The 27,383-nt window shown below is 46.5% G+C and overlaps 1 protein-coding gene across 1 annotated transcript in view; it reads left to right on the top strand.

Moving 5' to 3' along the window:
* The window catches only part of DYNC1H1 (dynein cytoplasmic 1 heavy chain 1), a 2,031,190-nt gene that overhangs the window by 444,452 nt on the left and 1,559,355 nt on the right, over positions 1-27,383 (top strand). Inside the window, exon 32 of the mRNA XM_069637760.1 lies at positions 5,797-6,009. Coding sequence (XP_069493861.1) covers positions 5,797-6,009 — 213 coding nt within the window. The remainder of the gene's footprint in view (positions 1-5,796; positions 6,010-27,383) is intronic.

Genomic DNA, 27,383 nt, shown 5'->3' with positions numbered 1-27,383 from the left:
TGCAAAGAAAGAGTTCGACACCCTCAAGACCTTCGACCAAATCTCAAGGCCTCCCAATAAGCGAGGATTTGGCAACAAACGCTTTTTTCGAGGGCAACGCCAACAACAGCAGCAAAAGCAGTACACTTCAGGCAACTGGTCCTCTACTCAGGGAACCAGTGGCCAGTACACGTAAAGAGGACAGCGCCGTGGCAAGGGCAGAGGTCGGGGGCCCCACTCTCAGAGGTTCCCCGGCTACCAACACCAAATGACCCGAAGATCCGGGTCCCCTCCCATGCATCACTGGTCGGGGGCGGGTTAACTTCTTTCCTACCAGCATGGGAGGGAATAACATCAGACCGATGGGTATTGTCAACTATAGCCCACGGGTACTGTATTGAATTCAGTCGGTCCCCCAAGTATAGACCCCCAAGGGGGCGACGCCTGTCCTCGGAACACCTCGCCATTCGTCTTCAAGAAGTGGAACTACTGCTACTAAAAGGAGCAATAGAGGTCGTGCCTCTATCACAGGTAACGGAAGGTATTTATTCAGTGTACTTCCTTGTACCAAAAAAAGGACTTAACCATGCGCCCTGTACTAGATCTGCGCCCAGCAAACAAATTTGTCAAACCTCAAATTTCACATGGTGACCCTACAGGAAGTAATCCCCCTACTTTCGCAGGGAGATTACATGACAACACTGGACATGAAAGATGCATATTTTCATATTTTAATGTTGCCAGCGCACAGAAAATACCTCAGGTTCATGATAGAGGGCAAACACTACCAGTTCAGAGGGCTACCCTTTGGCATAGCATCAGCGCCGAGGGTATTCACGAAAGTGCTGGCAGCGGCCCACTTACGCAGGTTGTCCATCCCAGTATACCCTTACCTCGACGATTGGCTCACAACAGGGGATTCTTACGAAACATGATTCTCAAATACCCAAAAGACTGTAGACCTTTTGTTCCAGCTGGGCTTCTCCATCAACGAGAAGCAATCTAGCCTAGACCCCAGCCAGATCAAACAATTCCTAGGGGCTCTAATTCGAACAAAGGACGGCCTCGTCTTCCCCTCCAACGAGGGGGTCAAAAATATGCTGTTTCAGATCCCTCAATATGTGGCTGGTCGAGAGGTGACGGTGCGCAAAGCAATGCGTTTGCTAGGAATGATGGCGTCATGTATATATTTGGTACCTCACGCACGACTGCGCATGCGCCCAATGCAAGAGTGGCTCAACAGCCAGTGGTGTCAGGCCAACGGACAATGGGACGATCTAGTGGTGGTCTTGCAGGCCTTGGTTCTCTCGCTACGGTGGTGGTCGAAGGAAAACCTTGTAATAGGGAAACCATTCGCCAGCCCCGCAGTGGAGGCCACTCTAACCACAGACGCATCCCTCACAGGATGAGGGGCTCACCTATCCCATCAGACTGCACACAGAGTTTGGACTCGGAGTGTAACGTCCAAACACATAAACTTGCTGGAACTGCTAGCGGTCTTCAAAGCACTGAAGGCTTTCCAGGCACACCTGCAAGGGAAGACAGTGATGGTCCTCACAGACAGCACCACAGCCATGTACTATCTGAACAAGCAAGGGGGCACTCACTCTCCAGGACTGTCCAAGCTGTCCCAGAACATCTGGAAGTGGGCTTTCAAACACATGTTCCTTTTGTCACAACATGTACCAGGGGAGCTCAATCTGCTGGCAGATGAACTCAGAAGAGACTTCCCTCTGCCCGCATAGTACGAATAGCAGTTACAAGAAGACATTGTCTTCAACGTCTTCACACAGTGGGGATTCCCAGCAATAGATCTGTTCGCAACTCTGGAGAACTCCCAATGCCAAGATTACGCCTCCAGGTACCCTCAGAACCAATCCAAGGGGAACGGTCTATCGATACCATGGTCAGGGAAATTTGTTTATGCTTTTCCCCCCCGACTCTCCTTCTCAACAAGATAGTGCACAAGATGCACCAGGAACAAGTTACCATGATACTAGTGGGCCCGGCAGCCATGGTTCGCTCACTTGAAGGAAATGTCTCTATCTCCTCCAGTGAAACTTCCCTGCCCGTACAACATGCTGTCACAGGACAAGGGCAGAACACTACACCCATGCCCACAGACCCTGAACTTAGCAGCCTGGCTCCTGAGGTCATGGAATTTGGACATTTACAACTCCTTCAAAGATGCATGGACATTCTTAAGGAGGCTAGAAAACCTAACACTCGTTACTGCTATTCCAGCAAATGGAAAAGATTTGTCATCTGGTGTAGAGATACAGACATCAACCCAGTTGACTGCTCTCCCACACATATTGTTCTTTACCTGACTCACTTATTAGACTCAGGTCTGGTCTTTAATTTCATTAAAGTTCATCTAGCTGCAATTTCCGCATACACCACTTCTCAACACAGTGTAATGGTGGAAAGTCCCAGTTATTAAGGCCTTCATGGAGTGGGGTAAAGAGAATACACCCTCCTATAGCTAACCCAGCTCCCGGATGGGACCTAAATGTGGTACTTACCAGGCTTATGGGCTTACCCTTTGAACCCATGCACAAAGCATCCCTTAAGAACCTCACTCTTAAAACTGCTTTCTTAATAGCTATCACCTCCATTAGGAGAGTGAGTGAACTACAAGCGCTCTCTATACTAGACCCCTTTGTAACAGTTCACAAAGATAAGGTGGTTCTACACACACATCCTAGGTTTGCACCAAAATTCATTTCTAAATTCCATGTCAACCAATCAATAGAACTACCAACGTTCTTTCAGAACCCTTCAAGTTTGGGAGAAAAGAGCCTGCATAAACTATATGTATGCAGGGCTGTCATGTTTTACATTGAAAGAACTAGCCCTCTGAGAAAGACTAATCAGTACTTTGTCTCAGTGGCAGCAGGAAGAGAAGAAGATGCAGTTTCAAAATCCACTATATATAGATGGATTGTCCAATGCATCACTCTCTGTTCCACTCTTGCTAAGAGAGAACTACCCTTCAAGCCAAGAGCACATTCTACTCAAGGCACTGGGGCTTCCATAGCTTTCATTGCAAATGTCCCTCTGGAGTCCATTTGCAAAGCGGCAACCTGGAGTTCTGTACACACCTTTACAAAACACTACTGTCTAGATGTCCACTCTAGATCTGATTCCCAGGTGGGGCAAGCAGTGTTAAGACATCTTTTTTCTACTGTTCCTTCTCACAACCCACCTCCAACTCCGGGTACTGCTCTCTAGGCTATGCACAGCATGTGATTCTAAGCATATTAACAAACATCAGAAGACAATGCATTACTTACCGTAAAAGCATTTCTGATGGTTCTATCTGCTTAGATTCACATGCGCCCACCCTTCCTCCCCGCTCGGATGGAAGGAACATAGACATCCTTACCTTTCTCTCTTTTCTGTACTCACTCACGTCTGTTAGGCTCCCTCAGGGCAGAAAAAATACAAACAGAGGGACCTCGACGCGTGAGGGATTGTGGGTACACTGCACGTCAATATAGGGATAGTGTTTCAGACGCGCCTTGTCGACGTCCCCTTTTCGACTACGAAAAACAAAATGCAATACTATGCAGTGACCACTGGATGTCGGACTATGCACAGCATGTGAATCTAAGCAGATACAACCATCAGAAATGCTTTTACGGTAAGTAATGCATTGTCATTGTTGCCATTATTAGGATAGTGTTTCCAGAGTACAAAGTGTTTTATTATTGTTGTGTATATTTACCTGAACCTGTTTTTATACAAAAGAATGATGAGACTTTTTTTTATTATCACATAACATAGTGTGTGCAAATTCGTTAGTGGGGGTTTGGGGATTCAATGTACTTAAGAACCAGCCTGCATCACCTCGTGTGAGTCTCAGTCATGGTTGCTTGTCCATTGCTACCCCATACAGAACCTTGGCCGAGGTGCTCTGTGCTTCTACCCTAAATGTATGGGGTCAGACCTACAGATACCCCCTCCAAACTTTACACACCACTGATCCAAAATGGTTCCTGTCTTTTTTTCATCAACTCACAATAGTTTCTTCTTTCTTGGTCCTTCTTATGACGTGCAGTCTGGGGGCGAGGGGCTCCTTGTTTGTCTTTTGTCTTTGCTGTGGTCCCTTTTTGACGCCCGCCCGAAGACACCCGTTTGTCTGCGAGGTCACTGAAACTCCTCAGGTCTTTGCCCTCCAGAGTAACTGCTTGCATCCAACTTCTGGGTCCCCTGTCCCCTGGGGACAGCTCCCACCCAAGTTTGATTGGAAGCATGCTTGTTAAAAGTCTGGGTTCCTGCATAAAAGGCAAGGGTCTTGATGCTGAAGCCAGAGTCGACCACTGGAAGATGCATTCCGAAGAGGACCCCTGCAGCAACCTCCAGAGACCACCAAATCCATATGAGTGACAGCTGCTGCTCCAGTCCTCTTTTTCCAAGCAACAGGGAAGCTCCAGAATGGACGACATCCTCCCATTGACTGGTGGGACCAACAAGTCTGAAGATTATCTGCATTTTGGGCCATCCCTCGACAAGCTGTGACGGTCTCAGGCTGCAATTCACCAATACCATGGGACCTGCTACCATGGTGCGGGGCATTGCCTTCCGAAGATCGAATTCTCCTGAACCTTTTCAATCCTTCCAGATCTCCAGAGGCAAGATTCCGCTCACTGAAGTACCCTCTTCTAAGTGCTGGAACGAGAGAGCAAGCTGAATTGGGCTGTAACCATTCTTTGCTGATGCTTGGAAAAGAGGTGCCAAAACCACAGAACAGAGAAGAGTCCGTTGTTGAGTGTGCCTCCACTCTACTGCTGCTGTGAGATCTATTCCAGTGTCCTTGTTTCATCTGCCTGACCAAGAATCCGGTGACCGGGACTGCTGCATCGCAGGGGTATTGTGCTGCCTCCTCTTTTTCACCTTTAAAGTACTGTTGGACTATTGGGAAAACTTTACTAGAGTTGCTGATCTGCTTCTGTGTTGATAGTGCTGATTTGTGTGTTTGGGAGTTTGCCCATACACATTAGGCCTGGCCTAACACCTGTGCCTACAGGGAGCCTTCTCTGAAGTCCCAGAACCTGTTTTACCAACAGTGTTACTTGCTACAAGTCTTCTGGAACTCTTGACTTTTTACAGCTGGTGCCTTGCTTGTTTTGCCCCCAATCTGACAGACACTCAATCCTAGATAGGGATGAACTTCTGATGCCGAAGGCCACTGTGAATTTAATGCAAGTCTTACCTGCTGTGTGTTTGTTTGATTCATTCAGACTTTGCTGAAACGGTAATTCTGCATATTGATTACCAAAGTGCTTTTACTTACCTTGAATTGCTTCCAAGTGTGTACTAAGTTATTTATCGACCAGTTTTATTATTTTGTGATTGCTGGTTGAGGAGTACACTTGCTAACCTGAAGAAACTCATTCCCTTACCTGAAGGTTTAATATTGAATTGAGTTACAAGTGCTTAGGTCCCACTGTACATATGTATAAAGTTTGTCTTACTTGAATTGAAAATACAACTGCAATGGCTAAGTGTATGGACTATTACGACAGCCCTTCTCACTTCTAGACCCAGTGTGACTGTTCAGCCATCGCTACCAAACCTTTTGGGTAGTTCAGGCCTATACTAAGAGTGGAGCCCTGTACACAAAAAGGAGAGATTTATACAGTCTTACCATAGGTGAACTTTAGTGAAATTCCCTAAAAGTGGGAAAGAATTCTGAATACACATTGAGGCAGGAACCCATGCCTTCAAAATATAGCTACAGTTAATTATCTTTTGATTTATAGTATTTTAAATTCTGTATTAACCTAAACGTTCAATTTTTTAATGTTTCAGATCCTCATACAAAGCGTCTGTGAAACAATGGTACCAAAGCTTGTGGCAGAAGACATCCCTCTGCTCTTCAGTCTCTTGTCTGATGTGTTTCCCGGAGTCCAGTACTATCGCGGAGAAATGACGGCTCTGCGTGAAGAACTGAAGAAAGTGTGCCAAGAAATGTATCTCACATATGGCGATGGAGAGGAAGTTGGTGGCATGTGGGTGGAAAAAGTAAGTACTCTAGATATATAAACCTAATATCTGTGATATGTAGTTCTCCAGCATGTCTCGCATGGATTCTCATGCTCATGAATATTCCCCGTCGTCAGCCTGGGAATCCTCAGTAAAAAAGAAAATCAGTTTTGCTTTAGCCTGAAAACTGCAATTCTCCTCCGTAACCAATCGCTGTCCTTTGGGTCATACTGCCCTATCCGTTGACAGTCGTCTCCCTAAGCGCCACCCCTGGTGGCCATCTTCAGATTTTTACTGCACATTTCAGTGTTGGGAGTTCTCTCATCTTGCTGTTCAAGTTTTGGGGAATTTTTGTCAAGGTTTTTCAACAATTTTGTTTTGCTCCAATTTGTTCCGTTGGTCGTCTACCGACAGTGGGGATCAGTTTTCGGCAAAGATCTGCTTCATCGCCAGTTCTTTGTTCAGGTTTGAGGCCCAGGCTTGGGCCTAAATTGCGCCTTCTGTGATGTCCGACGAGGAGTCTCTTCAAGTTGTGTGAGATGTGGACTTCAGAACGTCTGTTGATCAGCACCTCAACTGCCTGTATAGTCTACATGCAGACCACAATGAGGAGGGATGCAAGATTTTCTGTGTTTTTTTTGTTGAGGAAGACGAAGAACTGTTACTGCAGGTTAGCGGCGTGGCTCAAGTTGGGGGAAGGCCTCTGACTCTGGCTCCGGGAACAGTCCTGCCTCTCCCAGGATCGGCAGCTCCCATGAGTCTGCTCCCTCTGAGAAGAGGTTGAGGTCTTTTGAGGACACACTTTCCCTGTGGTTCTAAAAGAAGGCTAAGCACCATGCTACAGATCCCACTGGGGAAGCCTCAGCTGCGGGACACAGTTTGGGAAGGACACGTTTCCTGCCTCTATCTACTTCCCATCAAACCTTAGATCGACCTCCGCCAGGGCTGCAAAGGAGAAGTCCTTGGGTGGTGCCTCTCGTCCGCCGTCGACCACTAAGACCACGACTTAAGAGGCGACTGCTTTGCCTTCCAGAACGTCCGCCCCATCAACGACCACAACCCTGTCGACATCCACTTTGTCCCACTTATTCGATCCTGTCGACAACTCTTTCGATGACCATCGCTACATTGTCAAAAGGGGGCCTTGCAACTACCGTGGTGTTCACGATCAAGACGACAGCAACCCCACGAGTGGCCTTGCCTCCATGGCCTATGGCTTCTGCAGTGGTTTTGCCAACGACCACAGTTGACGTGCATGTTAATGTACACATTGTCGCTTCATTCCTGAAGGATTCAGGTAAGACCAAGGAGTTCCTCCTGAGGCAGGTGAGGATGTCTCGGACAATGACAAGGGATTTTCTGAAGGGCTCTGCACACATCTACACAAGCTCTGATGACCACCATTTGCCCGAGGACTACTACTCAGACCTTGAAGGGGGCCTTGGGGGCCATATCCAGGGAGTCTGATCCGTCGTCTAGCCCATGAAGGTGTTTCAGCCCAGAGCCAGCTGCTCCATTCACATCTCAACCAGCGCCCGGTGAATGTCTTTGGACATCTTTACGACCCTCTACACTCTGGTGTCGGAGATAGAGCAAAGGAGCCTGCTATTGCTGTGCCTGGCCCATCCCAGTGTCGTCCTAGGCCAACCAGACTCCCCTCCAGGCGCAAACGTAAGCCGGGCCAAGGGACCCTTCAGAGCCGAGACATCACCTGATGCTGCTGCCCCACTGGCCTTTGACCCCAGTGACGGAGGAGCCGCCACACACCAACATCGATACAGACACTGCTGTGACTCATAACAACAAGTATGATGACTATTTTTATTTATTTAAGGCCTTGTGACATTTGGATCGCGAAAGTGCAGTATGAAGAAGTGCAGGGGGAGGAGACCGATCAGGGCGAAGGGATAGGATAAGGTGAGGAGGGAGAAGTGTGGGAGGGAGGGGGCGCCAGGGGCTGGGCAAGTGCCAGGGGGAACCAAGGGTATTTGTGAAAAATCTTCCTGACTTGTGTCAACCCTAGAACATTTTGCTTTTACAGTGATTATTTCTCCTTGTCCCTAGGTGAGTGGGAATATTCACTCCCCCAACCCCTCTCCCTCACCTAGTCTTTTACTCGTTTATGGGTAATCTTTTTGTCTTTCCATAGTGGATGGTAGGAGTTAGTTTCCTATAACTTTTGGGCTTAGGCTGGGTTGCCCCTTTGGGCTTCCCTTTTAATTTCTCTTTAATGTTCTTGGGTGAACTAATGTTCCAAAGGGGTAAAGAGGGATTTTCATGCCCCTTTACATTGTATATAGTGAGCCAGCACACACCCCACCTTATCTGTAGTGCTGGGGTGGATACGTGTATCCCCTTGCTTATTTATCCGTAGCATTTTTGTTACAATTGCAAGTTTTTTTGAATGGCTAGTGGCAGTGGTTTTACCTTGGGGACTCTTTAGTCTTCTTACTCGCAGGCTGTTAATTCAGCCTCAGTAACGCACAGAAGGGCCACCATTCTGCTAGAAACGTGGGTTAATTTTTTTCGGCATTTTTAAGTATCCTTGTTTCTGAGGTCTTGCCCTGCCATTCTAGGCAGGAATTACCTCAATGGAAGTTTTGTCTTCGGCGGGGATCCTTTATATTCTCTGCCTAGGTTCCAAAGTGTCTGAGAAGACAGGAAGCAAGGGAGGAATCCAAAACTAGTCAGCCCTTTGTCTTTCACCTTGCCTTAAAGGAACCAACTCCCACTGGGCGGGCTGGCTGTCCTGATTGTGCAGTCCGACCACCCCTTCTGTAAACTGCAGGGAGAGATTGCCCAAGTTGTGCTGTAGTTCCTGAAAAATACTTTGAACCTGGAAGCTGCTGATAAATTGACCACTAAAGCTGAAACCAAAGAGGAAGATGAAGAAAAGACTACTGTAGCGATTTTCAGTGACCGGAGAGCATGCTGTGTAACCGGAGCCTGCTGTAACCCTTCCTTCCAATCGATCTCTGGTTCCAAAAACGGTCACTCCTACCCAGAGCCTGGTGAGATCTGCTAGTCTCACGAAGACTTCCATTTGAAGCCATCCCATGATATGCTGTGACCTTGCTGGGTTTCAATACTCCAAAACCCTGGGACCTGAAGCCATTGTGTGTTGCATGGTCTTCCGAAGTCTAGATCCGACTGAATCTTTGGGGTCCTCATCCTGAATCTCCAGAAACACTATTTGACTACCTGAAGTCACCTCACCAGGTGCAGGGCCAAGAGAGTGAAGAGAATCTGACCAGCAATATTCAGAGCCATGAGAATTTGTGAAGTAACTGTTGCTGTTGTGTCTGGAACAGGGTGTATAAAATATCCCATAACTAGGAATATAAAGAATCCATGGGAGAAATAAAATGGTTGCCTTGGATTTGATGCATTGCGATCCTGGGGCCTCAATCTGGATGAATCCAAAAATCAAAATAGAGGGAAGAGTAATTTTCTGGCACAGATGTTTTTTTTGTGGTGTGAAATGGCTTGGTGACCTTTACAAGAACGGACGATGGATGACGGGGAGAGAAATTCAATCCACCTTTAATATTCAAAATTTCTGTGGAATAGACTATAGGAAAATAAAGAAATCGGTTGGGGAGATTGAAGTGAAAGATGGATTGAATATGGACCTGTTCAATAAGACACCAAAACCAGGAGAGAATGGGTTAGCCAACAGAGTATATGGAATGATTGTGAATGCATACAAATGCAAGAACTCATTAAGGGAAGAATGGAGCAGGAGAATTGGAAGCGAGATCATTGAAAGGAAATGGTCTCGTATGTGTGAAAATGTCAAGCTATGCTCGTTCGGATTAACAGAGAGAGCACGTCAGATAAAGATCTTGAACCGTGTCTTTTGGACACCAGAGCGATTAGAGAGTAGAGGAATGAGTGAAAATTCAGACTGTTGGGCTTTGGTACAGGAGTCTGGAATGCTGGAACATATGTTTTGGAATAGCACGAGGGTGAGGGTTTTTTGGTTAGAGTATGACCATATCTGTGAAAAGGTTATAGGGGAAAGACTCTAATATGATTTCAAAAACCTGATATTGGGTAGTGATTTGATGTTAGAAGATCTGACTACTTGTCAGAAAAAATGGATCTTCAGAAGCGCAATGGTAGGGAAAAACAATCTTGAGGGGATGGAAAACAGAATCTGTGGATATTGCAGTGTGGCTTGCAGAAATGCATAATCTGGCAGAAATGGACAGAGTTCTTTACCGCAGAGAAAAGAAAATTGCGTTGTTTGAAAAGATTTGGGGAACATTCCTTACATTATACTGAACTATTGATTGTAAATGTGAACTTTGAACTTTGGGGGGTAAAGGATTTGATTTGACTGTATTACCATTATAATATGTATATAACTTATGTTTATTATGTGACACTTTGTATATAGTTTAAAATAAAAGTGTTTTTTTTTAAATCTCCTATGACACTTTGACTTTCCTGCAACTGAACCATGTCTCAACCTGCCTACAGCTGGCACCTAGACCACTAAGGTCCCTCTTCTGCCTCTGAGAGAACTCATGCACTAGACTAGGGAAGGACTGGATAAGAAAAGGCTTCTGTCTTGAACTTTAACAAGTGTGAAAGTACTTACTTGCGGAAAGAATTGTGTGGAAACTGTATCTCGGTGAAGGAATTTGTGTCATTAAGTTTATGCTTACATTTGAGTTGCATTTTGCCCCCTCTAAAAAGTTTAAGTTGTGGTGCCCCCCCCCTTTGAAAAAAGGATTAAGTGATGTTCTGATGCATGTTAATATGCTTAGAATCAGATGATGTGCACATAGTCCGACATCCAGTGGTAACCGCGGAGTGTTGCATCTTGTCTTTTGAGAATCGAAAGGGGACGTCGACATGAGTGTGCCTGTAACACTATCCCGAACGTGACGTGCAGTGTACCCAAAATCCCTCACGTGTCGAGGTCTCTCAGATTGTTTTTTTTCCACCCAGGTATCTGGTCGCCCTAATGTGGGGCTCTTCATAAAACTTTGCGTTATTGTTATATTTCTCGACCTGTTCGTTTTGTCCTCATTGTCACCCTTTTTGACGGTTGATTCCTGTGCCACTGCCGAAGACTGCTGATGACGGAATTTAAACGGCTGTTGATCTGGTTGGTGCTGCCGACCACGTGGCAGGGCCTTCTGGCTGGCCTGTACAATAGGGAGAGTGAGGTCGTGGTGGTCATTCTTTTCAAGAATGCCTTTCCTTTTCCCCTCTTTGTTCCCTGCGTTTTGTCGTCGCTATCTCAATCCTGCACTATGGACAGGACTCCATTTAGATTTTGTCTTTCATGTAAGGCAAAACATCAGTGGAAAGACTAGCACTGTCGGTGCAATAATTGTCTTCCCCCTCGACCACAAGGAGGCGTCCTGTACGGCCTGTAAACTCCCATGTCCAAAGACTATTAAGGAGCACTGTTTGAAGCGGTGGGCGGCCTACGGTATGTCGCGGGGCAAAAGTAATTCCCCCGCCGCCACAGCCGCCGAGTGTGACGAAGGGCTTAGTGATGACCAAGGCTTGGTTTCGGAAGCCATTGACCTTATGGCGGAGAGTTCTCGTTCTGGCGCGTCCTCCACCGGCCCTGATAGGCATGACGTGAGTCCTGCTATGGGGAGTGCACACCCCGGTGACAGGGAGGCGCAAGATTCCCACACAAAGCACACAACCCACGGTTCGGCTTCAGCTGTCCAGTCGAGGCGCTCCAGAGTGCCAACTGGCCCGTTGGATACTTCAACGGTGCCCGCTGATCTTTATGATCGGCAGCCCTCCCCGCAACTGCGACAGCGGCATGCGTCTGGGCAGTCCAAAGGAAATGGCACTAGCACCAAAACACATGCGGCCGTCGAAACACTTCAGAAGAAAGGGCTGATACCGTTCAAGGCCCCGGTGGTGCCGAAATCCACAGCGCAGCCAACGGCTCAACCGGCACACCTCCCTTCTCCCCGAGCATCAGCGATATTATCGCGAGGTTCGCTTCAGCGGTTAAACAAGAGGAACAGTTGAAAGAGATGTCGAAACAGAAGGCGCGACCTAAAGACGTGTGTAGAGACGCGCCACAATGCCCGGAGCCTCGAAAAGAGTACTCCGAGTCCTTTGCCTTTATCCAACACTTTAGGTGAAAAATCTCAATGCTCTCTAGAGAGGAAGATAGTCAAGAAGACCACCTTCCTCCCCTGAACTCCTCCAGTTCATCACCAGGGAGAGTTTGAGGGGTGTATGAACATTCTGGAAAAGTTTGTTGCATTTTCAGAGAGGTTTGCTCCCAAGAGGCCTTGTGAGGATATTCTTTATACGCCTATGGCCAAGTTTCAGAGGACCTTTGAGGAGCCTCATGAAGAGAATGTTTGACCTCCGGAGGATATGTCCCGGGAGGATAGCTCGGGGGCAACGTGCGCGCCTTGGAAAAAAAACACTAAGCAACACAGGTTCGATCCCCGGGTCCGCGCTGGGAAACCTCCAGGTGTTTAAGCGCGTTATAAATACCCAACTAAGACAAAAAAATACAATTATGCATAAAACAATTCATTTAACAGCGCCTCGATGCCCGCGGGCTGTGTGAGCCCTTCAAGAATAAATAACTTCAATAAATAAAAACCTCACTGATGATGAAGTCCCTATAAATACCTACGTAGAGGATGATTATCCCTTCGGGGTCCCTACTGATGATCAGATGGATCCCATGGGGGATTGGGAGGACAGCCATCTGGTTGATGATCAACCTTGGGCATCCCCTACTCCTACCGCAGATGCTGATGCTTTGTGTATGGATTCCCCCTAACACTCCAGTTTGTCAAGCCTCACCTGTGGATGATCAGATGGTGTTTAACCCCATCTTAAAGAAGGTGTCTGAACATTTCCAAATCGCCACACAGGAGGCTGTGACAGATTCACATTTTGTAGAAGATATATTGAAGGAAAAGCCTCCTTCTAGTCAGGCCATTCCGTTACTGAACTCCATTAGGAGACGTCTGGCGCCTTCATTTTCGACACCAGCTCAGGCCAGAAAGGTTAATCCCAGGGTAGAGAAGTTGTTTCGCCCTTCTCCTACCTATCCAGTTTACATCCAGGGGCATGCCACTCTGGATTCCCTAGTAGTTACCACGACTAGAAAGAGGGCGGGTGTGCCCCTGTCTGTAGGTGAGGCACCGCTTGATAAAGAATCCAAAAAAACGTTTGCACTGGGGAAGAGGGTTATGACTGCTGCTGCATTCTCAACCCGAATAGCCAATAACGCCACTCTATTGGCTAGCTACGCAGACGTACTGTGGAACCTGCTACAAGAGGGCCTTCAAGAGGTCCCTGAACTAATGCAGGCTAGGTTGCGCGCAATTGTATCGGAAGGCAAACAAGTGAACTACAACATTCTTAAAAACACTTTAGACTCTGCTGAGACAGCAGGAAGGACCTTGACCTCCGGTTTTAAGCCTGAAACCCAAGCAGCCTTAATAAACAAGCTGGTGGAGGAAACCAACTTCTTCGGCAAGGCCGTGGATGAAGCACTTGAGACAGCCAAAAAAGAACATGACTCTCAAGACCTTAAACCAGATTACCCAAAGGCCTTCACAACAGAGAGGGGGCAGCTTTCGTTGTTTCTTTCGTGGGCAATCTCGCTCCCCTCAAAACCAGTATGGTTCAGGAAACCACTAGAATTCAGGACAAGGATCTAACACCACCTCCACGTATCCACCTAGAGGACAGTGGCGTGGAAAGGGGAGAGGCCGAAGTTCCATCCCCAGTGTCTCCCCGGCTTCAGGTCATAAATGACCCTCAGATCTGGGTCCCCTCCCATGCGTCCCTGGTCAGGGGATGTCTATCATCAGTCCTTCAGACATGGGAGGGGATAACAGACCAGTGGGTGCTCAAGACAGTTGCCCATGGGTACTGCATAGAATTTTGCCAACCACCTCAAATCAGACCGCCAAAATCAAGATGCGTGATGCCGGAACACCTACGCATCCTGCTGAAAGAGGTTGAGATCCTGTAGGAAAAGGGCGCCATAGAAGTCGTCCCTCTTTTACAGGTAAACAAGGGTATTTATTCAGTGTACTTCCTTATACCCAAAAAGGATCTCACCATGTGCCCTGTGAACAAATTTGTCAAACCTCAAAGGTTTTGTATGGTCACGTCCAGGAGGTAATCCTTCTGCTGAAATAAGGGGATTACATGGCAACCTTGGATATGAAAGATGCATACTTTCATATTTCAATGTTGCTGGTGCACAGAAAATACCTAAGGTTCATGATAGAAGACCAGCACTATCAGTTCAAAGTACTTCCCTTCGGCATTGCCTCGGTGCCAAGGGTGTTTACGAAGGTACTGGCAGTGGCAGCAACGCACCTGCGCAGAGAATCCGTCCTGGTTTACCCTTCCCTTGACTGGCTCATAACCGGGGGTTCCTACGGAACATGCTTGTTACACACACAAAAGACGATAGACTTCTTATTCAGCCTGGGATTCTCCATCGGAGAGGAGAAATCCAGCCTAGACCCCAGTCAAGACAAACGGTTTCTAGGGGCTCTAATTCGGACAGAAGACTGCCTCGTCTTCCCCTCCAGCGAGAGGGTTCAATACATGCTGTTTCAGATCCCTCAGTATGTAGCTGATTGAGAGGTGACGGTACGCAAAGCCATGCAACTGTTAGGAATGATGGCGTCCTGCATTTACTTAGTTCCTAACGTGCGGCTGCGCATGCGTCCCATGCAAGAGTGGCTCAACAGCCAATGGTGTCAGGCCAGCGGACAATGGGAAGATCTGGTAGTTGTCGCCAGCCCTCGTTCTCTCTCTGCAGTGGTGGTCGAGGGAAAACCTCCGGAAGGGGAAAGCCTTCACCACCCCCGCAGTAGAAGCCACTCTCACGGCGGACGCCTCCCTCACGGGATGCGGGGGCTCATGTACTTCAGCAGACGGCGCACGGCGTATGGTCCCCAGAAGTAGCATCCAACCACATAAATCTGTTGGAGCGTTCGGCTGTATTCAAAGCACTGAAAGCCTTTCAGACACAGTTACAGGGGAAGACCGTACTGATCCTCGCAAACAGCACCACGGCCATGTACTACCTGAATAAGCAAGGGGGCACACACTCTCCAGGGCTATCCAAGCTGTCCCAGAACATTTGGAAATGGGCTCTCAAACACAGGATGTTCCTGTTGTGCCAACAGGTTCTAGGGGAGCTCAAACGTCTCGCGGACGTGCTCAGCAGAGACTTCCCACTGCCTGTAGAGTACGAATGGCGACTACACAAAGACATCATCTCCAACGTTTTCACACTATGGGGCTTCCCAGAGATGGACTTGTTCGCAACTCTGGAGAACGTTCAATGCCAAGATTACGCCTCCAGGTACCCCCAGAACCGATCCAAGGGGAGTGGTCTCTGGATTGCATAGTCAGGGAAATGTATTTACACTAGCCCCCCCCCCCCCCCCCTCTGTTGCCCGTACTCAACAAGATTGTGCACATGATGCACCAGGAACCAGTCACCATGATATTGGTGGCCCCCATGTGTGCCTGCCAACCACGGTTCTCATCTGATGGAGATGGCCCTATCTCCTCCAATGAAACTGTCTTGCCCGGACAACATGTTATCTCAGGACAAGGGGGAGACACTTCACCCATGTCCGCAAACCCTGAACTTAATGGCCTGGCTCCTGAGGTCATAGAGTTTGGGCACCTACAACTCCCTCAGAGATGCATGGACATGCCTAGCGAGGCGAGGAAACCTAACACCCGATATTTCTACTCCAGTAAATGGAAGTGCTTTATCTGGTGCAACTCCAAGGGGATCAATCCAATTGACTGCTCTCCTACACACATTGTGTTGTACCTGACTCACTTACTGGACTCAGGTCTGGTCTTTAATTCCCTGAATTCATTTAGCTGCTCTCTCAGTCTACACTACATCACAACAAAGTGTTGTGGTGGGAAATACCAGTTATAAAGGCTTTCATGGAAGGGGTTAAAAGGATTAATCCTCTCATTTCTAACCCGGCTTCCGGATGGCACCTAAATGTGGTATTGACTAGACTTATCGGGTCTCCCTTTGAGCCTATGCATAAAGCAAGTCTCAAGGATTGCGCATATAAAACAGCCTTCCTAGTGGCTATCGCCTCTATAAGAAGAGTTAGTGAACTACAGGCTCTTTCAGTCCTATATCCTTTTGTTACAGTTCACAGAGATAAGGTGGTTCTGCGCACACACCCCGATTTTGCGCCTAAATTTATTTCCAAGTTCCATTTGAACCAATCAATAGAACTGCCTAGTTTCTTCCAGAACCCCACTAACCTGGCCGAAAGAAGCCTACACACATTAGATGTGCGCAGAGCAGTCATGTTTTACCTGCAAAGAATTAGACCACTGAGAAAAACAAATACATTTTTTGTTTCAGGGGCAGCTAGTAGAGATGGGGATCCTGTCTCTAAATGAGCCATCTCAAGGTGGATTGTCAATTGCATCACACTCTTACACTCTTGCCAAGAGAGATCTGCCCTTCAAGCCTAGAGCACATTCTAATCGAGGCACTGGGGCTTCCATAGCATTCATTGCAAATGTTCCCCTAGAGTCCATTTACAAAGCGGCGACCTGGAGTTCTGTACACACCTTTACAAAACACTATTGCCTATTGCCTAGACACTCATTCTAGATCTGACTCTCAGGTGGGACAAGCAGTACTAAGACATCTTTTCACTACTGTTCCTTCTCACAACCCACCTCCAACTCCGGGTACAGCTTGCTCGTCTATGCACAGCATGTGATTCTAAGCAGATTAACAAGCACCAGAAGACATGCATTACTCACCGTAATAGCATTTCTGATTATTGTATGTGCTTGGATTCGCATGGGCCGGGTGCAAGGAACATAGACGTCTTACTACTTTCTCTCTTTTATGTACTCACTCATGATAGTCATTAGGCTCCCTCATGGCCGAAAAAATACAATCGGAGGGACCTCGACGCGTGAGGGATTTTGGGTACACGTCACTTTAGGGATAGTGTTACAGGTACAGCCATGTCGACGTCTCTTTTTCGATTCTCGAAAGACAAGATGCAATACTCTGTGGTTACCACTGGATGTTGGACTATATGCACAGCATGTGGATCTAAGCAGATACAATCATTAGAAATACTATTACGGTGATTAATACATGTCTTACTGTTTTAGTATTCTTAACTGAATGAGTGTAAAACCTCACCAATAGGGTTTATCTGCCTTGAATAACATTCGGTTCTTAAAGTGCAAATGGGTTTTGCTCCCCCGGATCTGCTTTATACAGACCTAAAACAGTCTAGATGTTAATACTTGCCTTATGAGTTGCTTGAAGCCTCTCTAAAAAGTATATGGTTACTTACCTTGAATAGCTGCTGCTCTTCTTAACTTGTGACACTGGGTTGTGCCTCCCCTGAAACAGCTTAAATAGCTTGAAAAACCTTGGGTCGATCTTAAAGTTAATTTGGTTTTTCTTTCCTTGATTTGCTTAGTGCATTCTAAAATAGTTATTGTGTGTTCACACTTTTCATAGAGTTGCTTAAGGCCCCTCGAGAAAGTATGATTTGTTTTACTAGCTCTGAACTGAGTTCTTAAAAGTAATGTTGCAAGGGGTAGACTTGTAACATGGTTGGTTTATTACATGATTTCATAACTGAGTGTCACTGCATTACCGACGGGGTCTTCTACCCTTGAATTACTGACTGCATTTTAAAAGTATATCTAACCTGGTTTTACTCCCCAAGAATAGCTGTATTCATTCTGAATGTGTTATAGGTTTGACTCACCTTGAACTGATGGTTGCTATTCTTAATACGGTTATACTTTGGGTTTTGTCCCCTAACTATTGAGTTTTTATAATTGTGTTTATATGATATGTGATGCTACTTATTTCCCCAAGATTTATCTGGCCCCACTTGTATTTAAATAAACCATTTATTTTTTACAATCCATAGCGTTTCAGTGTTTCTTCGGACCATATGTATGCTACAATTTCTTTTTACCAAGGTACAGCCCTTTCTCCCTCCTCAGATAGGCCTGGCTGCTCTGTCCATGTTACCAACATTCTCAGGTGGTACAGCCTTATACTAAGAGTGGAGCTTGTGTACGGTCTCAGATGTATGGTTGTATGAAGCCTTTATTTGAACTTTAGAGAAACTGTCCTAACAGCGTTTACACAAACACATTTTGCACAACGTTTTTGCAGACTGCGGGAATCTCTTGGAAAAACTGGAGAATGCACAATGCCCAGACTAAGCCTCCAGGTATCCCCAAACGATGTCCAAGGGGAATAGACTCTGGATCACATTGTCAGGGAGGTTAGCTTAGTCCATTCCCCCCTCCCCCCACTCTCCTCAATAGGAAAAATCACAAGATGCACCAGGAACAAGTTAGACTAATTCTGATAGCACCAATGTGGACTTGTCAACCGTGGTTCTTATATCTCATTAGGTCACTTTGTCCTGCCGGTGAAGCTGCCTTGCCCCTACAACATGCTGTCCCAGTATCAGGGGACACTGCACATGTGCCCTCAAACTCTCAACTTAGTAGCTTGGCTCCTGAAGTCATAGATCTTGGGCATATCCAACTGCCTCAAAGATGTATGGATATTCATAAGGTGGCACGTAAGCCGATTACCAGACTGTTATTCCAGTAAAATTAAGACGTTTTGTCATTTGGTGTGGTACTTGTAACATCAACCCAATTGATTGTTCACCCACACAGTCCTTTGCCTAACCCACCTCTTGGAAGCAGGACATTGTATTTTTTTAAAATTTTTATTCAGCTTTGAGTTTTTACAGTGAACTGCAATGCAATATTGCCCATCACGGAACATGAACAAAAAAGAATCAACAATCTACTGGCCGACAGAAACCTTACTTTAACTGTTATTCTATCCCGCTTCCCCCACTACCCTCCCAAATCCCATCTCAATCCACCACTTGGCCTGAGGAGAAACACAAGGGTCATGTGTCTTGCCGATACTATATAACCTATTTACTAAGCCTCTATTTGATGCTCTTAATAATCTGGGTGTCACCTACACCAATTATGCAGACTACACCCAGATTCTCATCCCTAATCACTGGAAACCATGAACATGACTCTTCCATACTCCATAATATTTATCTGACAATGCAGGCATGGATGGCTACCCATGGCCTATGTCTGAAAGACGAGAAGACTGAGCTTCTCCTTGTTGGATCCACGGCAAAATTAAACAACTTGGGCCACCAGTTCAACTCCTTTTAATATCAATGGCAACAGCATCAAAGTGTCCAATGAGGTGAACACCTTAGGCTTTTATCTCGACTCAGCTCTAAATCTAAAAAGACAGATTAATGCCACTGCATTGGCCACTGCATATACATGCAAATTAATCAATGCCTGCAAACCGTTCATCTCAACATCCAGTTGCACCATATTAGCCAGAGCGCTAATGTTCTCAATACTTGACTGTTGCAATGCCTTATATATAGGCACGAGCAAATGCTCCATGCACACCTCTGTACTAAGTCCGCACATCTATTACGAGCGTCCTGACTTTAATCAACTGAGCCGACTGCATATTTGAGCCCCTAGTCGCTACCTATTCGCGGTTGCTTACCACCAAGTGATCGCACCATTTCAGTGCCTTATTTGCTTGCATTGCCTATGTCTGTTCTCATTGCCGTCCAGCCCATACATTCCCATTGCATGACCACGGCACCGCTTTCATTTGCGGCTTTGTTCGCCTGTGCTTGCCTTGAAATGACTATGCTGCCAACCCCATGCTCACTTTTGAAATGATTGAGCTCTTGCTCAGAACCGCAACGTGGACCCACTTGTTAGCTCCATGATATATGCTACTCTGCCTGCCTGATACGCTCATTGTGTATTCCCTAATTTGCTGCGCCACACCTTGATCTATGCCTGCATATGTTGCACCGCTCTGCATAAGACATTTCCACATGAACTAAGATAACTCCAGGGTACCTGCCTTACTCTGCCGTGCCTGCAACTTTATATTTACCTGATCTGCCAATACTTGCTGCCAACACTAGAATGTCTTCTCTGCCTGAATTGTTGCACCGTTACAATTAGATCACGCTTCTTGCATTCTGCATTGTTCCCTGCCTAACATGCTAATGTATATGCAAGCTTTGGTATTTGCTTTGCCTGTGTACCCTGATCTGATGCACCCCCATTGCTTGACTATGAATAAGTAGACTTAACCTTTCTTAAACTCATTAGCCTGCAATGCTCGTACAGAGCACGCACTGCCTAGCCAAATAGTGCCTGTAACGCTTACTTATAACGGCCTCACAGACCCGGCGGCCCTTCCTCTTTGATCTTGGTAACATGCTACCACGTTGGCCCTCCCTAAGGTCACTGCTCTCCTCATTACAAGTACTACTCTGTGTGGTCAATTACCAGGTCGTCACACCTACCACCTCCCAATTTAGCTGCACCTAGCTCCTCACACACCTCATCCATGGGCTCCTCTCACAGATTTCCTGATACCTACCAAAGTACTGCACCTCAATACCACATCTACCTCAATGATCCGGCCCTATGGCTCGACCATTTCGCCAAAAAACCCTCACCCAACCAACCATGTCCTATCACTCTTAGAAACCTAAGATTAGGATCTAGACTTATGGGTAAGAAGGGACACCCTATGTACCTGAGCCCATACCTCAAAACTCATACGCACAGCCCGCCTCCACAAACGGCCACCTCACCCACGCCCCATCACCCTCAAACCATCACAGCTTCATCAAGCAACGTTGGTTTAATAAAAGCTGCCCTGATTAACGCAAGATCCCTAGCTGCGCACGCTCTGGACATTGCTGATCTTATCAAAACTCAGGAACTCGACTTCATTGCCATCTCTGAGACCTGGCTGCATGCGGCTTCCGGCCCGGCACTCTCATTGGCCATCCCCACTGATTACTCGATCAGCAGATGTGATCGCACCTCAAGAGGTGGAGGAATTGCTTTCATCGCTAGAAACTCATTAGGACTTAGAACCATCCCAAGCATTAAGGTGGAAACTGCAGAGTTACTCTCTGTCAAGCTCGGACTCTCAGCTAACCAAACGGCTACCATCCACCTAATATACAGACCTCCTGGTCCACCCACATCCTTTGTGGATGATATCTCTACGTTAGTACTCAACAATGCTAAATCCAACTCCCAAACCATCATTCTTGGCGACCTCAATCTAGGACACCAAGACCCTAATGATCCTGCGGCCCTCGACCTAGCTAATACCTTAACAGATTTAGGTTTCACTCACCACATAAAGAAACTTACCCACATTAAAGGGCGGTCCCTTGACTGGCTTAGTGACACTAATTGCAATATTAGCGTAATCTCCAACGCCCCTTGCTTGTGGTCTGACCACCATGTCATCACTTTCAGCATCGAAGCAGCCCCACCACCCAGGCCTTTGGTCGCCCCAGCCACCCTCACTAGAAATAAAAAGAACTTTACGACAGAAAAACTACTCCCCTTTACCCTTCCCACACTAAATAACGTTCCTGACACTTGCTCAGACCACACCAACCTAGCTGACATGTATAACCAGTCACTGCTTGCAGCCATCAACTCTATCGCCCCGCTCAAACTGAGGAAACCCAAACAACGAGCACACCTTAACTCGTGGTTTACTCCCCAGCTTAGAGTGTTACGCAAAGAGAAACGCACAGCAGAGTCACGCTGGAGAAGTCACCACTCTGACGCCCACAAGGACAGTCTTCTGATAGCCAGCCTTAACTATAAAGAAGCTGTACTCCAGGCAAAAAAAGATTCTTATAATAACCACATTATGTCAGCCCAGTCCAATACTAAGGAACTCTTTAATATCCTTAAGGAACTCGAGACACCTGCAGCCCCCCCCTGACTCTTGCTCCAAAGACTTGGTGCAAAGACACTTGGTGCACCAATATTCAGTCAGCACTCCTGGGTAAAATTGCTACCCTCCAATCTAAAATCAGGGACAAACAGAAATCCCTACAGCTTGACCAACCACCGACCACACCTACACTTAATACACATTTAACCTATCTGCATAAACCTTTCTTCTTCTCCCCACTCACTACTCTTGAAGTAGAAAACAACATAAACAATTTAAAACCTTCCAATTGCCAAGGCAACCCCTGCCCAGCACCTATTATGAAGGAAGCATCTCATGAGCTAGCCCCGTTCATTACAGCATTCATAAATGCTTCTTTCAAGACGGGTATTGTCCCCGACAACCTAAAGGATGCATGGGTTATCCCACTCCTCAAAAAACCCTCCCTTGACCCTAATATCCCAACTAACATCAGACCTATCACTACAGTCCCATTCCTGCTCAAGATCCTGGACCGCGCAGCTTACCTGCAGATTCAGGATTACCTCGAACTAAACAATCTCCTGGGCTTAATCAGGGTTCCGCCCTAAACATGGCACGGAGTCAGCTCTGATCGACTTGAAAAACTCAGAAGGAGTCACTGAAGGACAATGGGAAGCTAGCTCTTCTCCTTCTCCTCGATCTCTCCGTGGCTTTTGATCTGGTCAACCACCAAATACTCTGCCAGCATCTCAAATCCGCAGCCCACTTCTCCGACTCTGCCAATGCCTGGATCCACTCATTCCTGAGCAATAGATCCATGAGGGTCTTCTCACCGCTGGCATCAGCGGATCCCTCCCCTATTCACTGTGGCGTTCCTCAAGGCTCGTGTATCCCCTACGTTGTATAACGTATTCACCAAGCCCCTCTTCGATGTGCTTGACTATCTGGGTGTCTCCTACACTAACTTCGCGGACGACACCCAGATACTCATCCCTATCACAGGAGACTACACAGCTGACACCAAAGCCCTTAATGATATTTACTCGGTCATCCAGGCCTGGATGGCACAGCACGAACTTTGCCTTAACGATGGTAAGACTGAGCTCTTACTTTTAGGATCAAATCATCGGCTCAACAAACTAGACCAAACCTACAAGTCCTTCATTATTGACAGCAATGACATTAAAGTCTCCGAAGATACTAAGACGCTAGGGGTCTATCTTGACTCCTCGCTTTCTCTGAACAGACAAATAAATGCAGTAAGGTCAGCTTCGGCCTATACCTGCAAACTTATCACTGCCTGTAGACCCTTCCTAAACTCCACCAACTGTATCACACTCGCCAGAACTCTTGTTATGGCCAAATTCGACTACTGTAGTGCTCTCTACGTAGGGACCAGTCAGTCTAACCTTAATAAATTGCAAACTGTACAAAATAATGCCTTAAGGGCAGCCTTAAACATCCCGAGACGCTCTCATATATCCTCCGTCAGATCGGACTTACGCTGGTTCCCGGTAAAACAGAGAATTGCCCTGAAAACCCTGGCTTTGACTCACAAATGTCTGAGCAACAACGCCCCACCTTACCTGTCCGCTCGCTTCTCACGCCACACCTCCACTCGACCTACCAGAGCAGCCCAAACTCACAGCCTCATCGTGCCTAGATGCAAACTCCAAAAAGCTGGTGGGGTGAGCTTCCCCGTCCTGGCCTCTAAACTCTGGAACACCTTGCCCACACCTATCAGAATTGAACCATCATTCCACTCCTTCAAGAACAAAGCTAAAACATGGCTGCTCTCCCAAAACTCATGAGACCTTGACACAGTCCAGACTCCATGTGGGGTACAGGACTGAATATACATTTTCTCTCTGCTCTCTCCCTGTATTATACGCTGTTAATGGTACCCTTCGGTACATGTATATATGCTGTATATTTTTGTAACTTCTGTAACTACTGCTTTTTGTAACATGTTTAAGAGTATGCGCCTGGTTTTTTCCGCTTTATAAATAAAATAAAATCAAATAAATAAGCTACAAACCTTGCAAAACAATGCACTAAGAAGTGTTTTCAACATCCCGAGAGAGAAGACAGCATATCGCTCTGATATCAGACATGGTACTAAATGGCTAGCAGTCAAAGACAGGCTCAAATTGAAAACGTACTCTTACGTCCCGTCCGCTTTACTCCATACTACATGGGTGTCCCTTCCAAGGAGCAGGAGACGGAACCTTTTTCAGAAAAAAACACCTTCCCCTTTAAATTAAGAGGCGCACAGGGGGCGGGCCTTGGAGGATGCAATGCATTGCCCGGATACTGCCCTCCGGCACCACACCCCAGTGCCCTTTTCCGCGTCGACAGGAACGGGGCGAATTCACCAGCAGTCCTGGGTTTGGCTTCGGCCATGTAATTCCACGCGCGGATACTTCGCTCTCTCGGGCTGAGTTGCCGCGTCGGGGAAAGTTACTTACACTTTCCCGCGGTTTGCTTCAGTAAGCCACAACTCCATCAAAGTGCCCAAACTAGCTCACTTTGGGCAATGCACCGCAATACTTACCCAGTGGTGCCTCTGTGTTCGCCTGGGGTGGGGGGTGGAGGATTCTCTGTGGGTGCTTTTCACACCTAATGGTCTGGCAACACGGGAGCTACACGCTCAGGCTGCTGACCTGAGCATGCTCCCTGGTGTCCGACAGGACTGTTTTTCTTAACTTACTAAAGGTCTACCTTGCTGGCCGTTCTGCTTACACCACCTTTCAAAACAATGTTTCCTGGTGGAAAGTCTCTGTAATCGAGGCTTTCATGGAAGGGGCGATAAGACCTCACCCACCTATTTCTAATCCAACTCCAGGATGGGACTTGAACGTCGTCCTTACTAACCCTATGGGCCCTCCTTTTGAACCAATGCACAATAGCCTATAAGAATGCTTTTCTAATAGCTGTTCCTTCCATTAGAAGGGTATGTGAACTGCAGGCGCTCTCATTTCAAGAGTCATGTTAACATTCATAAAGACAATGTGGTTTTTCTCGCACATCCACATTTTGCACCTAAATTCATCTTCCAGTACCATGTAAACCAGTGTATAGAACTTCCATCTTTCTTTCAAATTCCTTCTGGTTTAGCTGAAAGAAGCCTCCATACACTTGATGTTAGGAGAGCAGTGATTGTCACTGGTAGAGAAGGGAATCCGGTCTGTAAGTCAGCAATTTCTAAATGGATTGTTAAATGTATCCAAATGTGTTGCTCTCTGTCAAAGAGAGCTGTAGCTTTTACAGCCAGAGCACATTCTACTCGAGCTACTATAGCTTTCATTGCAAATATTCCTTTTGATGCTGTTTGCAAGGTAGGGATGTAACGGTTTAACGGTATACCGTTAAAGATACCGTGAACCACTTAATTGAACAATAATAACCGTCACATTGTTTATACCGTTATACCGTTCATACCGTTAAATGTGCTTTTCAATCTGATTTGGAAAGGCTGCAGTAAGCAATTGCTGCGCAGTCTTGGTTTTGCACTGTTGGATGTGCCTCTGCCAAGTAGTTTCAGTTGGAGCAGTTTTTAATGCCATTCCATAAACCACATGTGCCTTACACAAAATCAATATGTTAGCAATAGGAAGAATAGATACAATGCCAAGAAGGAAAAGGGTTTACTTTGGGGTGGCGGCTTTGGGGTTTATATATTTATAATGGATAATGTTCTTTAAACATATGGCGATGGGGGATTTCCCTGGTTCTATCATTGAATTTACATACAATAAGTCACACTGCAAAATTCACTCATCTCTGTGGGTATTCCCTGCTGCCATACCAAAGGGTAACATGTCAGTGATTACTGAACACCTTTTGGCCCGCAAGTAAACTAAAGGCTGTAACGTAAAGAGAGAGTGTGCGTGCGCGCGTGTGTGTGTGTGTGTGTGTGTGTGTGTGTGTGTGTGTGTGTGTGTGTGTGTGTATACACACACAAACTTATACTACCATCAGCCTCCATTGATCTGTGGCATGCAGGTTATCAAGATGGCAACATGTTCATCTTCACCAGTAGCCAGTGGGGAAGCAAAAAGCCTAAATGACCACTTAAGAAAAGCTATTTAGTTTGCTTTGGCAGTTGCAGAAGGCCTCCACCCCACCCCCTCCACTCCACACATGTGTTTGTGTTTGGTGGAAGCAAGGCAGTTCAGTGGAAAGTATGTTGAAAAGCCCAATTTTGGCCCTGGGTGCCTGGATTTGTTTGTGATGATACATCTGTCAATTTATGACCTTTTCAGAAAATATTTAAGATCAGTTAACTCCACCTGCTATACCGCGATAACCATGATATACCGTCATTTGGCAAGAAGGTTATCGTACCGTCATAAAACGAATACCGTGACACCCCCTATTGCAAGGCAGCTACCTGGAGTTCTGTTCACACCTTTACATAACAGTATTGCTTTTAGAACTGGACATCAGCCCGTTAGATCTGTTAGATAAAATGTTCATATCACTGATAAATCTTCCTGACCTTTTGGACTGATGGATTATTTTTCTCTATACTGCAGTAAGTGGGAACCTTTTTCCACACTCTGTCTTTTACTCTTTATGGGTGCCAGTTTTAAGACTCTCCATAGTGTTTTTTTTAATTTATTTATTTTATTTTTTTATTATAAAGAGTTATACTCTTTGACAACTATTTCACAACTATTGTTGCTGGGTTGCCCTAGGGGCTCCCCTTTAACTTTTCTTGCCTTACCTTGTGAGAACTACAGTTCCCAAGGGTAGAAAGGATCTTTGGATCCCTTTTACATTTCATTAGGTGATTCCAGCACCCCCACCTTATGTGGAGTGCTGGGGAAATGGCGGAGTACACACCTTTCTCATTTTAAATGTAACATTTATGTTACAAGGACAAACTTACCTTTAATGGCTGGTGTCGGTGAGCCTTTTTATTAATTCAGTGCACCTTTACCACCGGCTGTTTGCCCAGTCCCGGTAAAGGCACCCATTGGTGCTCATTTTACCAAAATGGCTCCCCGTCTTCTTTTATTGACATTTTAGCATTTCTTGTTCTTTCTTGTTCCTTCTCCTGACATCCAGAGCGGGAATTTCCTTTGTGTTAAATTTATCTGTGGACTCCCCAACCAGGCGCCAGAGTGTTTGTGAAGGCAGGAAGCAAGGGAGGAGTCAAAAACTATGTAGCCTGACTACGAGAATCCAGTTCAAACTGGCAGGCTGGCTGTCCTGAAAGAACTGCCAACCTCACAAGTTTAAATGTTGCATGGCTGTTTGATTGGCTGGGTTCTGCATAAAAGTCTGATCCTGTAAGCAGAAGTAGTAGTCGACAACTGGAACCAAAACCGAAGAGGAAGACAAAGAAACCGCACCAGAGACTATTTCCAGCGACCAGAGAGCCTGCTGTGTAACCGGAGCCTGCTGTAGCCCTTCCTTCCAATCTGCCTGGGGACTCAAACCAAACGATTACCCAGAGCTTGGTGAGACCCACTAGACTCGAGATGTATTTATTTTTAGCCATCACACGCCATGCAGCGACCTTGGGACCTTGCAGGGCTGCAATACCCCGGGACCTCGTGCCATTTGGCGGTGCATTGTCTTCCGAATCTCGCTGAAT

Source organism: Ambystoma mexicanum, chromosome 14 (assembly GCF_040938575.1).
Source record: "Ambystoma mexicanum isolate Mex_15411 chromosome 14, UKY_AmexF1_1, whole genome shotgun sequence".
NCBI lineage: Eukaryota > Metazoa > Chordata > Amphibia > Caudata > Ambystomatidae > Ambystoma > Ambystoma mexicanum.
This window is presented reverse-complemented; position numbering and strand designations above follow the sequence as displayed.